This window comes from Sycon ciliatum, chromosome 7, assembly GCF_964019385.1.
Source record: "Sycon ciliatum chromosome 7, ocSycCili1.1, whole genome shotgun sequence".
In the NCBI taxonomy this organism is placed as follows: domain Eukaryota; kingdom Metazoa; phylum Porifera; class Calcarea; order Leucosolenida; family Sycettidae; genus Sycon; species Sycon ciliatum.
In genome coordinates, this window is record NC_088649.1 from 13863692 (window position 1) to 13878692 (window position 15001).

The 15001-nt window shown below is 46.6% G+C and overlaps 2 protein-coding genes and 2 non-coding genes across 6 annotated transcripts in view; 2 read left to right on the plus strand and 2 right to left on the minus strand.

Moving 5' to 3' along the window:
• The window catches only part of LOC135821052 (histone-lysine N-methyltransferase PRDM9-like), a 40847-nt gene extending 40381 nt beyond the window's left edge, over positions 1-466 (minus strand). Inside the window, exon 1 of the mRNA XM_065334116.1 lies at positions 111-466. The gene's annotated coding sequence lies outside the window, so the exon portion shown is untranslated. The remainder of the gene's footprint in view (positions 1-110) is intronic.
• A 1101-nt stretch (positions 467-1567) lies between these two features.
• The window catches only part of LOC135821049 (uncharacterized), a 36592-nt gene continuing 23158 nt past the window's right edge, over positions 1568-15001 (minus strand). For all 3 annotated transcript variants that reach the window (XM_065334112.1, XM_065334111.1, XM_065334110.1), the window contains exons 13-19: positions 14183-14223; positions 13102-13376; positions 11718-11889; positions 8592-8741; positions 7101-7217; positions 3418-3511; positions 1568-2451 (exon numbers count right to left, since the gene is read on the minus strand). In XM_065334112.1, coding sequence (XP_065190184.1) covers positions 2342-2451; positions 3418-3511; positions 7101-7217; positions 8592-8741; positions 11718-11889; positions 13102-13376; positions 14183-14223 — 959 coding nt within the window. In that variant the 3' untranslated portion in view covers positions 1568-2341. The remainder of the gene's footprint in view (positions 2452-3417; positions 3512-7100; positions 7218-8591; positions 8742-11717; positions 11890-13101; positions 13377-14182; positions 14224-15001) is intronic.
• On the plus strand, positions 4342-4423 carry Trnas-gcu (transfer RNA serine (anticodon GCU)). Its single transcript has one exon. It is a non-coding gene; the product is annotated as a tRNA-Ser (tRNA).
• On the plus strand, positions 10057-10128 carry Trnaq-cug (transfer RNA glutamine (anticodon CUG)). Its single transcript has one exon. It is a non-coding gene; the product is annotated as a tRNA-Gln (tRNA).

The following is a 15001-nucleotide window of genomic DNA, read 5'->3' on the forward strand; positions in this document are numbered from 1 at the left end:
TTGAAATACATGTGTATCTACCGGTACATGTAAACAGAAGTAGATGAAGTTACTTGACAGCTTGTTCTATGGGTTCCTTCGTACAAGGAAGCACACACACACGGACTCACCGAAGAAATTCTTTTTCCCGTCAACAACGCACTTCGTCTGATTGGTATTGAACCAGACAGCCTACGCTCTCCGAATCACACCACGCGATATGGGCACGGCGTGCTAGTCCACTCAGGGACAGGGAATGGGAGAGAGGCCCAAGGGCCGGTCTCTCCCACAAGCACCGAAGAGTCAGAAGACAGTCCGATGTTGTCACTCAGCCAATCTGATCTCTGGCGGATTTTCTTGTCAGTCAAATGCAGGTAGGAAATACAAGATCAATGGCTGGCGTAGCACAATTTCGCAAAAACTTTCACAAGCAGGCTGATGAACTTCAGATCGAGAACTCTTTGACGAAAGGAAATCTCCATCCACCAACAACACAACTCAAATGCTTCTGACTATTTCCTCCTCGGCTCAGCGAGTGAATAGAAGGAGAAAGGCTGCATCCCTGATGGGTTCAAAGTGCATAAGGTCACAAGGTCACCAGGAGACATAATCTACTACTTTGATCAGTACATTATACAGTGCGCTACAGTCAGTAGTCAGCAGTGAGTCGAGAAGCAATCAGACTCTATGAGTATGCGCGTAGATCGTAGAGCTCTACCGATTCATTACCGACAAAATGATGCATCGCATCAACGTTTTCGCAAAGCTCCGCACTTGGACCTTTTGGGGTAAGGGCGCGTTCAGACTACCGATAAAAAGTGACCGATTGGGAAAGTCGCCAAGGTGATTTGATCACGTGACGTTACTGGCACGTTACCGGTGGGAAAGTTTTACTGCCGCGGCTGCTGCGGCAGTAAACTTTTACCGGCAGTAAAAAAGTGCTCAGGCTGCATGCGCGCTGGGGAAAAAAGGGAAAATCCCTTGTCAGTGCCGCGGTGAGAGCTGAAAACTTCACTGTAACGTTAGTTTGTTATCGGTAGTGTGAATGTCCTTCACGGTTTATCGCCATTCACGGTTTGACGGGGTTCACGGTAGTCTGAACGCGCCCTAAGGGAGCTCCCCTCGGGACAAGCCATAATAATTATTATTCTGATTGTGTTCTACGATCATGCGCCCTGCATGCAGCATCCCGGCACACGACCACTGGTCAACAGACTAGCAGGGCATGATTATTATGAACACAATTCGGTTGTCAAGGGGTTAACCCTACCGACATGCCTGAGCCTCATTGCACACTACTGAACTGTACTCTGAAGCATGTGTACGCATCTTGGGATGAATCCTGAAATAGCCTCGATTTCGGCATTGTCCGGCAACACTTCAAAATGCATGATATAATAGCAACGGTCACATCATTGGCCTGATGTTTGGAATAGGATTCATGCGTGAAATAATGATTACATGGCGTAGAACATTGATCCACACACACAAACCCACATGAGTACACAAGTGCATGCATGCGTGCCCACACGTACACACCCGCCAGGCTGCATGACTTTCGGACAAGAGCAGAGAACAGGCACAGGTGTTCGTCTATTCAGTATTCACCCATAGAGACTGAGCAACAATGATATTAGTATAAATACCACACAGTTAGGAAGGGAAAGCCCCAAATTCGAACAAAGTACATTGAAATATTGGCGTTACCAGGAAGTAACTCTAAAAACTAACATTGAGTCTCATCAATTGTACAAGCACTTGGGCAGATGATAGGAATAATCCGGTGCAGCGGGGATCACAGATACTGGCATACAGCTGCGGGCAAGGTAACCAAGCAGCCCCGGACGAGTTTATTACCAGACTTGCAGAGGCGGTCGTCAGCCTCGACCTCCATCCACACGTACGAGGTACATGGCAGCTCACGGGCAAGTTGTGTGCAGATGTGTTCAAGGTATATGCGGTGGTGCTCAACCAGTATACGTGTGCTTGTGCGTCAGGGTCGGTAGCAAACGTACATACAGCTGTGACTGTTTCAAGACAGCCTGGTGAAAGGTACTCGTAGTCCTCGACTACACAAAGAATATGCTTGTCCACGTTGATACCATGTATGGCAGCACACACATATACACACACACACTCATACACACACACACACACACACACACACACACACACACACACACACACATACACACATATACACACACACACGCACATGCACACACACGCACATGCACACACACACACACACACACACACACACACACACACACACACACACACACACACACACACACACACACACACACACACACACACACACACACACACAGACTGAAGTGGAAGATGTCCAGGCAAACGTTCATCGGCGATGTCCTTCCTCGGTATACAAGACAGTGAAGTTGTTCACGCTTGTGAGCGGCAGAAGACGCTCACCACGTCTTGCTTTACGGGCAATCTCCAGAACAATGTCTAATACAATTTAGAGAAACAGACAAGCAGAGAGACAAAACTTGAAGAGAGGTCGGACAAGCAGAAAGACAATGCCTCGTCACAACAACAACAACAACAACAACAACAACAACAACAACAACAACAACAACAACAACAACAACAACAACAACAACAACAACAACAACAACAACAACAACAACAACAACAACAACAACAACAACAACAACAACAACAACAACCAACAACAACAACCAACAACCAACAACAACAACAACCAACAACAACAACAACAACAACAACAACAACAACAACAACAACAACAACAACAACAACAACAACAACAACAACAACAACAACAACAACAACAACAACAACAACAACAACAACAACAACAACAACAACAACAACAACAACAACAACAACAACAACAACAACAACAACAACAACAACAACAACAACAACAACAACAACAACAACAACAACAACAACAACAACAACAACAACAACAACAACAACAACAACAACAACAACAACAACAACAACAACAACAACAACAACAACAACAACAACAACAACAACAACAACAACAACAACAACAACAACACAAGAATGCCAGTGGATAACAGGCACGCAGCCCGCATGGGGCACGCGGCGCACGTGCACGCCCCTATAAATTTCAATCTAGGTTCAGCATGCACAAAATGACCATGACTCATACACGGACCAGCCGTCTTACACACATGCGACACAGATAGCAGCTACTCCAGAACGGCTAATTATAGCGGGCCAATTTTTTTAGGGTTTTCTGAATCGGGGGGGGGGGGGGGGTGACTTACGATCAAGTATGACTTACTCCTGAAGTGAACAAAGTGAATCATGAGCCGAAGACCTCAAAATGGGGGTGCGACTTATAAAAAATTTATAATGGGATGAGACTTACAATCGGGGAAATACAGTAGCGCCTATTGCATGGCATTGCCTTACCGAGAGTGTTTTCGACGAGTGGTGGTATGAGATCTTTCAGCACATCACAGTTAGTATGTAGAGCTGGGTTAGTGTTTACTTCAAGTAGCCACACCTACACACACACGCACGCACGGACACACACACACACGCACATATGCACGCACAAACACACACACACACATACAAGACAGGACCGTAACAATTAGTGGTCAAATACCCCCAAAAAAAAACAATTAATTAGGCCATCCAGAATTAATTCGTTGTTTCGGGTCACCCGACCGACCGTCTTTTTCACCCGACCGCAAAAATTTTTTTTATATGGTGCATGCAAATGTACGGACTAGACTATGTACACACGCAACCCTAATAATAGCAGTCCAGATATCTACCTCAGAAGCAGCCATGGCTAGCCAAATGACAGGATGCAGCGCTTGGTGACGACATTGTCTTCTATCTCCGATACGCAATCGGTCCTGAAACAGCATCAGCTCAGTGACCTTGTCGCTATTTACAGAAGTTTTCAAGGTGAGAGTTGCTCGTCAGACTCGTTTGCCAGCGAGGCCAAGATCTGGTCATGGAGGGGACCTGGATCTGATGGGACAATGACTGCGCTAGATTGTCTACACTACAGTCAGATTTGATCGACTGGCTAGATGGACAAAAGCTATTCGATGCAGATGATTGTACATGTATGCACATGGACGTAACCAAAATAAAAAATAAAATAAATAATAAATAAACCCGACCGACCGACCCTGGTACCGATGAGTGAAGTGACCCGAAACAACGAATTAATTCTAGGTGGCCTTATACCTAAATATTATATTTACGTAAGAAGTACCTACAACTTTGTTATACGTCTCACGAAATCACATGTCAGCTCCGAAATTCGGCTACAGGGTCGGTATCATCTACAATTATTTCCATTCCTTACATGGAGATGACGAGGTGGCCGAGTGGTTAAGGCGATGGACTGCTAATCCATTGGGCTCTGCCCGCGTGGGTTCGAATCCCATCTTCGTCGTGCTCTCATTGTTTTTACACTTTCCAGTGTATGTCTTTCCTTGTCAATGCTCGGATGGATACCACCAAGAGTCCATAACCCCCCAGAGTGTGCAACTCCAGGTTGGGGTCTGGCGCAACGAAATCCAAACATTGCGTCATCCGGTCCCCGGGCAAGCAAGGGCGGATGGGGCCATATCCCCATGTGCATATCTGGTACATCCGGCGGGGGTTCCAAGTAGTTGAAGGTTGCTTTGAAGCAAGCCACGGAAGTGTCACGTAAAACGTTTGCTGCACGCGCACGGGCTATGCAGTATAATAAAAAGTACACAGTGTCAGCAGAACGGCTTTGATTTCACAGTCACAGAATTTTTTTATTTGAAGAGAGTTTCTCTGCTCGTTGTCTGAAAAGCTTGTATTGGGAGAGTTCGTGACTCCGGGATAGCAAGAATAGGCATGGATGTAGATTTACAAGATTTGATGGAAATAGCTCTTGGCACACGGCATGAAGACCCGATCGATTTCGAAGTAGATGTGCTTCAACCTGCAGTGAATGTTCCTGCTGGGTTCACAACCAGACGGTTCAAATTGACGGGTGTTCCATTGCATGTGAGAAGCACAGACTTCGAGCAATAAATCTCTATCCAGGTGCTGGAAGAATTAACAATTTCCAACACTCGACAATCGAGAGAAGGAAATGAGGAGCCCAGATCGAACAAAAACTGACGAATATCGTCCACAGAGACACTGCACTCCGGCGACAATGGGGAGCGCTTTGCTTTAGGTTCAACAGTGGCCATTGTTCTTCTCTTATCGGAGAGACACTCAAAAGAGAAAACTGTTCGACAACTCTAAAATAATTCTTTGTGTACTTGAGCCTTTCCAGGCGTGTTACGTACAATACCTGACCGTGGATTCGTAAAGAAAGACCCCAAATTGGGCAAACGGGCGAAGTAGGTCCGGGCCAAACTTCCCATTTCGTCATAGCTACTCACTACATGACGTATGAAGTTTGGATTTCGTTGCGGCACTGATTTGTGCTGAGAAGGATCACGAGTTGCACACTCTGGGGGGTTATGGACTCTTGATACCACACATCTTCTTTTTTTCTAGACGACAAATGGAGGAAATTTTCCTCGTGTTCATCTGGACTGGTGTAGATTGCACAGATGCAAGTACTGCATTGAAGAAATGGAGGAGATGCCTCGAAGACCTGACATTATCATCAAGTACAGATCTGGCCAGAGACATTTGACCGGCTATGAACAAACAAAGTAACGGCGCACTAGACACACACAGAATGCTGTTGGTGATGCAGCACCCGGCGCTATTTAAATTTGCTCATGAAGTGGAATTCTCTGGCCAAGACAGTAATTCGCATTGGCTGTGTAGGAAAATTACGGAAATGTTTCATATTTTCCTTCAGAATGGACTAAGGACACATTGAAAATAGCACAATATTGAAATAATTTTATGGTTTCCTCCGTGAGGCTCAGTTGGACCAGGTACCTGTCGTTCTTTGGTCAGATCACACTACTCACCCACTCATTGATATGCACATACACACACTAACGCACATGTATGTATCATTGCGCGAAATCACGCGACACCTGTACATTTTCGATCTGCGGGATGAAGATGACGACGTCCATGCATCAGGTATCAGGGGGTAGTAAGATACTGGTATATTACTACTCCACGCCTCAAATCGTGCTGTCAAGCGTATGCGGGGGAGTGTAGCATGCCATCCCTTACACTTTCCAGCTCAGGGTTACCCTCGCTACCAATGGACGAAATTTCAGGGTCACAGCTTGCGCAACGGCTTTGTCCTGTGCGAATGGCCACTCGACATACTCAGCACAAATTTTCTATTGCATGCATGCACAAAATGTTCAACTTTCGTATTTTTGGCGACTTTACCACCGTCGTGGAGGCTGGTTGGTGAGGAGCAGGTAGCCATCCCTTGTGGAATCAAACACATGGTTCCACAGTGTGGCTGATTCCGCAAGCGCCAGGTCCATACGAGGAACATTCGCTTTGTCTTTTGCCATCGAAGTAAGTCACTTTTCTTGTTCTCAGTGTTTTTTACGTTCAACGTTTCTGAGATTTTTGAATTATTCACTTTTCATTCTTTCATACTTTATTTCTTCATGTTCACTGCCTCACTTGCCTTCTGATCTGGAGAATGTGACGGAGGTGACTGTTGGTTACTGCCTGGTATAACGGTTGTCGTGCTGTTGCTGTATTTCCGTCCTGCTCGCGACGTTGTAGATCACAAACAATTTGAAATCACATGAATTGTACTTACCGTTGTGCGTGCGGTATTAGGAAACACTGTGCAGATTAGATCGTCGCAATGTATCTATATGTGTGTCTGGTCATCCTGTGCCACGCAAGAACTCCAACCAGACGCATTCGTCCTCGGCCCTGCTGATCGATTGTCCACTCGTCTTTCCTTGAAGAACGATCGATCAAAAAAATCGAGCTCGAGGACTTTTTGCAAAAAAAACGGCTGAAAAAAGGAAGAAAAAAGGGTGCTCAGAATGAGATTCGAGTACACAACCATGGTCCCAGCAGTTTATGTGGATGTCGCTCATAGATGCGCGATTTCGCGCAATGACCCACACACACACACGCACACATAAATACACACACACACACACACGGTGACACACTCATTCCGTCTCAGGTACACCTACCTTCAAAAGATCGTCGATGAGAAAGTCGAAGCCAAGCAGTTCGAATTCACCACTGTTCGTAGGCAATTTCGACTTCACACTGTTGAAGCAGAACATCATTATCTGCTGCATACGCTTCTGTATAGCCAAATAGGGAAACAATGAGCAGCACACCAACCACACACAGCAACACACACAAACACAGACAGACAGACACACACGCATGCACATACGCATGTGCGCACACACACGCACGCACACACGCGATTTGCAGGAGGTGAAGACTACTAGAATCCTCGAATACTCACTAACACCACCAGGTACTTTACAAACAGCTCATGCAATAACATTGCACGACACTGACCAATGGTACTGACGTTCTACAGCTAACTGGCAATCAGCTCTAGCACATCTTGGATGAACTCAGAACCTCCCAAGTTGGAAGGCTGTTGGAGTGCGCATCCAAGATGTGCTTGAGCTGATTGCCAGGTAGGTGTAGAACTCGAATATAGCGCGATGATAGGAGAAAATCAGACTATTCGGACTAGGGATCGCACTACAAATGTTCACAGTTACACATGTAACAATTCGCTTAAACTCTTTCAATGGATGACCAATACACCATGACTTTCTAGTCAGGATAATTGAGGCAGCGTAGTGTCTTGTATTAAAAGCCCATCTCGCATAGAAGCCTGTTTTGAAAACAAGCCTGGTTTTCAAGATGCACTGTCGGCACAAAAGCCTGGTTTAAGTGCTGATATATGTAGAAATACCCGGTTCAGTCGAGTACAAGCATGATTTGAATAGAAGCCCATCACTGACATTAGCTTCTATACGCAATGGAAAGGCAGGGGCCGCGGTCGGAACCGGTGCGGCAGGTGCGGCCAAAGTCGCGCCAATAATTTCATCTTGTGATATTTGAAGCAGTCGAACATGGGCTATTTCGGACCAGTTTTCAAAATAAAATTGACTCGGAGGCCCCCGGACCCCCCGCTGCCTCTTCATGGGCGTACCGATGAAGAATACCTTCCGACGCCCCTGAAAGTGTGTATCAGGCTGGTTTCTCTGCTGCAAGTACTGCAGGGGCGTCGGACACGGTACGGTCACTACGGTATTGACCGTACCACTTTTTGCCCCAAGTACTGTAAAGTGAGAAACTTTCGCTAGAGATTAAATTTTGCTATTTTCGCGACCATCACATATTCGCGAATATAAATCGCCGCAAACCTCTCTGTACATTGATTGCAGACAGTACAAGATCCGGCTGAGGAGATAGAATCGCAAAAGTTTCTCATCGTGAACCAGCTCAATTTATGAAAACGCTAAATTTGCGCGCCGCGAAAGTTTGTCGCTTTACAGTACCCTGTGCATCAATAAAATACACTGATCTGGACTATAAATTTCCAAAATTGTCGGCTACGCCATCCCTCCCCCACGAGTAAACTGTAGTTCAGATGACTGACCGTACCACACTAAAATACCTTCCGACATTGCCCCTGTACAGGAACTTACAGTGAGTGCTTTGGAGACAAAGTCCGGAGGAATAGGCGTGCCGTCATTTGGGTGTTTCCAGTTTGTGTTGAGCCATTGCTGTAAGTGCTCCATAGACCACACGGTGTCCTCTTTAACGTGTTCGTAGCCTGCTTGCTGGCGTTGTACTGCCTGTATGCAGGCACACATACATAGACGCACACAAGCACGCACACACACACATACCGTATTATCTCTAATATAAGCACAGTCTCCAATAATAGCACGTCTCCAATAATAGAACACCTTGGGGCGGCATTCAAAAAATAAAGTGCTCAGTCTCCATTATAAGCACACTGTGTAAATTCATTATCTTCTATACCGGCAAAAAAAACCCTGAAATGTGTGTGTCTGACATGAATTTGGCATGGCAACATGCCTCTGAAATGAGGTTGAAATAATAATGGAACAGTCTCCAATAAAGGAACGTCTCCATTAATAGCACGGGGCGGAGGTACATTGAAAAAATAAAGGACCGTGCTTATATTAGAGATAATACGGTAGACATAAGCACACACAAACAAACACACACACACACACACACATGCACACACACACACACAAATGGACACGCACACGGACACGCACACGGACACACACACACACACACACACACACACACACACACACACACACACATACAAGGAGCATTGGATGTAAGCACACCGACATCAAGAGTACTTCAAACACAGTGCTGCTTTGTGAAATCTGATCATGCGAGTCAATTAACCTCCCCCCCCCTCCCTTGTCAACCTCGCCCTCCCTTGTCAACCTCCCCCTCCCTTGTCAACCTCGCCCTCCCTTGTCAACCTCCCCCTCCCTTGTCAACCTCCCCCTCCCTTGTCACCCCCTCCTCTCCTACCCCCCCCCCCCGCGTCAATTTACCCTATTTTGACTACCGTACTGGCAATATATATGGTCGCAGTGAGGCCATGAAGCGTTACATTGGCACATGTTTACCGCACGCAGGGCGTTACATGCAAAGTCGCACAGGAGCCGTTACACAGGTTTCTATATTGCCGCAGTCCTTTTTTTGCTATTGCCGCATCACTTTTTTGCTATTGCCGCATCATTTTTTTGCTATTGCCGCATCATTTTTTGCAAACTGCAATGAAAAGATCGCCGCACCCCACCGGACGCGCGTTACGAACGCAACGGAAATTTGTCGCACTAGCCTGGTCGCGCGTTACGCCGCACCCCCTGCGTTACGCGTTACGCGGCAACATAATATATTGCCAGTACGGTATTCTGACTATGTAGTACGTATGACGGCCATTTGTTGGCGTGGTGACTGGACTACGCTGACTACACATGAGCAACGTGCCTGGTCATGTGACTCATAACCCATGCACGTTTGCATACTCTGGGACTTCATCTCGCTGACCTTCCCACTTCCCTTTTCCACTGAAATCAGATGATCTGTGGTTACATTTGCATCAATGTGTACGGTTCTATGGTGTAATGGTTAGCACTCTGGACTCTGAATCCAGCGATCCGAGTTCAAATCTCGGTAGAACCTCATTTTTTTCATTTTTTCTTCTCCTTTCTTGGGGAAGTCTGCATTCGCTATGTACTGGTAGCATAGAACCTTGCCCGAGCGTAATACCTCTCCAAAAGCGCAAAATCTTGATTTCTTTTTCGGAGAAAAGACAGGCATTATCAGATGGCAATACGATGATTGTATTGCAATCTGATCCTGCGATGTTATAATCATGTCCTATCCCGCATCATGTTATCCTTTCACCCATTTACGGCATAGTCCTTCCCCTGTCAGTCGCCATGTATAGACGGTGCGTGACCTCGCACTACCCCCGTGCTACGCACGATACCATGCTCTGCTGGGCATGGCCTCCCTGACTCTTCACTATATCTACACTCATCTGTCTGTAAAATAGAGCACTTCCTTATGTCAGTTCATGACACATGGTGTCAGAAGTGGGATTCGAACCCACGCCTACCAACATTATAATGCAGGAACTAGGGGTGAAATGAATTGACCAAGCGAGTACTCGAGCGATCCATAGTGTTCCCTTCTGTAATGTTACGATGAGTTGTATAGACTCGTGTCAGTTCTGCACACCGCACTTCCACTTGAGCTAAGGCCATGGTAAAAATTATATTTGATTCTCAAGTACGCGCGTACCGATTTTTGGCGGTGCACCGACGAATTTTTTTATTTCTATGCATGCATATGCGCGCATGAAAACGGTCAATGCGAAAGGCATGAATCAGGGAGTAGTAAAATACCGGTATTTTTCTACTCCCTGGCCTGAATATAATGAACATGTGACCATGTACATATGTGTGACCCTATCTTTGGAAAAAAATTGTGGGAAATAAAAATAATAAAAAATCGCTCGCTCACACCGATTTTCACAGGCTTATGACCTGAGAATCAACTTTATTTTTTACCATGGCCTAACTTGTACTTTTTACTTGTACTTTAAGTATGTACATGTACATGCACATGCTGTCCCTGTATTCAGCTCCCCTGAGTCGCACAGAGCGTGAGCTATGCAGCCAGTGCATGAACAGGCAGTGGAAGAGGGACACATCCTGCTACTAGCATACAGTGAAGCTATAGGTTTGAAGCTGCAAACACATGCGAAACTACGTTCGAGTACTGTTTTGATAGCGAACACTCGAGGAATCGGCATACACGTTTAACCTCTACAAAACGCTGCTTGCCCACGTATGTCACGTGACCATAATTTAGCCTTGATCAGAGTTGAGGAACACGCCCTACAGTGGACACATGCTATGTGCATGCCGCCCAAGCATGACCACACTGGCAATGGGTTGGCAATGTACAGGAGCACTGACACCTCTCACCCCCCCCCCCCCCAGTGAACCTAGTGGTGACTGTACATGAGCATGGGACCTCTTAGCAATCCTCCCCTACCCCACCTTCCAACCCCTCCCCCCCCCCTACCCCACCTTCCAGCCCCCCCCCCCCCCCCCACCTCCCCCCCCCCCAACCCTTGCAGCAAAGCCCTAGGCCTAGTAAGGCTGATCACACACAGATGTCAGCTGTGACAAACAAAAGAACAAGCAAAAAGAGCAGAGAAGAAAGGAATATGCACCTACCACAGTATATTGGTGACTAACCTGATTAGTGAGATGTGCACTACGGTCCAGTGTGTCCTCGCTGTATGCTACTGTGCAGCGGCGTACGTAACCATGGTGAAAGAGGACAATGTACGGCGCAGTGTGGGCTATCAGCATGTAGCAGCGCACATCAAACTTGCAATTCTCCACCAGCAGTGGGCGTGTTATGTACCTAACATACACATATTCACACACGTGCATACATGCACACACACACACATATATACACACACACGTGCATACGCACATGTGCATACGCACATATGCATACACACGCACACGCACACACACGCACACGCACACACACACACACGCACACACACACACACACACACACACACACACACACACACACACACACACACGCATACATGCACACACATCTCTTCAATACACTCTTGTGGACCATGGACGAAATTTTCAACTGGGCGAACTCTCTCTCTTTCTTTGGAATTGGACGAAATTATTGACCAGCTAAAGTTTCTGCATGTACAGCACTGAGCAGAGTATGACTGCACAGTTCATGTAGATTCAACAGCAGTATACACAGAGAGTATGACTGCACAGTTCATGTAGATTCAACAGCAGTATACACAGAGAGTATGACTGCACAGTTCATGTAGATTCAACAGCAGTATACACAGAGAGTATGACTGCACAGTTCATGTAGATTCAACAGCAGTATACACAGAGAGTATGACTGCACAGTTCATGTAGATTCAACAGCAGTATACACAGAGAGTATGACTGCACAGTTCATGTAGATTCAACAGCAGTATACACAGAGAGTATGACTGCACAGTTCATGTAGATTCAACAGCAGTATACACAGAGAGTATGACTGCACAGTTCATGTAGATTCAACAGCAGTATAGACAGAGAGTATGACTGCACAGTTCATGTAGATTCAACAGCAGTATACACAGAGAGTATGACTGCACAGTTCATGTAGATTCAATAGCAGTATACTCTAATTTCAGAAATTTTCGGTGCTCAATATTTTCGGTATGAGGGCAAAAGGCCAGGTTAGGTGAACAGAAATTTTCGGTACAGAGAAGCAGTTCCCTATTGGATTATGTGTGTTAGTGTTTGTTCGGTGTTTTGAAATAAAAAAATAAAAGTACACCGAAAATTTGTGAAATTACAGTACACGGATCAAGTGCATAGCAATCATCTGTACACAGTGCACACTCCGCGTGATGGAGCTGCTGGATAGGCAAGGTCAGCATAGTCAGGGCCGGGCCCTACAGGATTGCATACATGTCACGAACACGTGTACAGGCATGAATGCAAACTCATGCAAAACATAGACATCAATCCTCTAGTCACGGGTGTGCAGAGACAACAATGGAGATTTGGACCAGTTTACAGGTTCAACACATACCTCTGCATCACGTAGGTGTACTGATGGAGACGCTTGTGCGGCAGAGCGGCCTTCTTCTTCGGCAGAGACGAGGCCATGGCGCTACGCGTTGGATTGGCCAGGGCGTGGCGGATTGCGGCGCTCTCGGCATCACCCCCACCACCACTGACAGCAGTACCGTGTGACGGCAGAGCTGTGGAGGCAAACGGATCTCCCCCTGCCGCATTGCTGCTCATCGGTTCTGAGAATTTCTGGCAGAATTCGGCCATGCTGCGGATCAGCTCTATTCCCTTGCCCTGAGTAGAAAAGAGAGGGAGAAAGAGAGAGGCAGAGATAGACACAGAGACAGAGAGAGAGACAGAGAGAGAGAGAGACAGAGAGACAGCGGGTGAGTGGGTGAGAGATGGATGGGGAAGGGGGGCAGGGTTGACTTTCAAACCAGCATAGGGAAGGAAGTGAGGGGGAGGGGGTGTTCGCTGACCAACCAGTAAAAGGACTGGAGGCAATGATGGGGAGGGGTAGACTGTGCATACAGTGCGTGACAGTCCAGGTCCGTCGAACCGACTTTGGGGGTGGGTGGCCATGGAAGGGGGTCCGGGGAATTTTTTTCAAAAATTGAAGCCAATTGCAAGCATTTCCGGGCATTTGGTGCCATTGTAGTGTAACTACAATGCATGAAAGACTTTTTGATTCTGCAACAAACCAAGAAGACGCTACGGTCGGGGACTAGGATTCTTCAGTATTCGCCATGTTTGCACATGCGATCATCGCACTTTGTTGCAGTGTGCACCAAAAAAACGGCCACAAAAGTAAGGCAGCTGAGCCAGCCGCCCCACTGTGACGGCCTCGCAGCCCTGCACCAACCTAATCCAGAATAACACGCGACAAAATGGTCATGCTTTAAACGTAAGTTAATGGTGTCTGGAACAACATTTCCTGGCTCGTCAAACGAGTGCCAATGACAAATGAATGTGAAATGAAGGGTGATAGCCAACCACGGCAGAAATAGCACGGTGATGAGGTTGCAATGGGCATGGTGGAGGGGGTGGCAGTAGTACTGAGAAACAGCTGCAGTCTCAGCAATATCATCTAGGAGTTGTACCTGGTTCATGGCAGACGGCTTGCAGATCCAGATGTCTCCATCTGAACAAGTGAAAACGAGAATTTGTATGAACAGCGTTAGCAGCAACAGAAGAATAAACAGCGCCAGCAGCAGCAACAGAAGCAGCCGCAACAACAGCGGCAGCAGCAACAGCAGCAGCAACAACAGCGGCAGCAGCAGCAAGAGCAGCAGCATCAGTGGCAGCAGCAGCAGCAGCAGCAAGAGCAGCACAAAAAAAAACACAGAACAATGGCAGAAGTAAACTAAGAATTAATGGAAACGTGTGGGGGGGGGGGGGGGGGAGGGGGAGGGGGAGGATGAGGGGGTTCACATCTGCTCATGGGTTGTATCAACCTTCAGGTCATTTCTTGTTTGAGATGGTTAGAGGTGGCATAGATTGGGCGAGGGTTCCAGGAAGATGTGAACAATGTCGTAATTTTGACATTCAAACCGTTACATGTACAGGTATATGCAGACTTTTAAAAGCCCTGTGACTGTGTCCATGTGCGGATACAACCCAGTAAGTAGTCACAATCCCTAGAGCAGTCACAATCCCTATAAGCAGTCACAATCCCTATAAGCAGTCACAATCCCTATAAACAGCCACAATCCCTATAAACAGCCACAATCCCTATAAGAAGCCACAATCCCTATAAGCAGCTACAATCCTTATAAGCAGTCACAATCCAAAATATTATGCAGTCACAATCCCTATATGAAGTCACAACCCTAATATGCAGTCACAACCCTAATATGCAGTCACAATCCCTTTATGCAGTCACAATCCCTGTATGCAGTCACAATCCTTATATGCAGTCA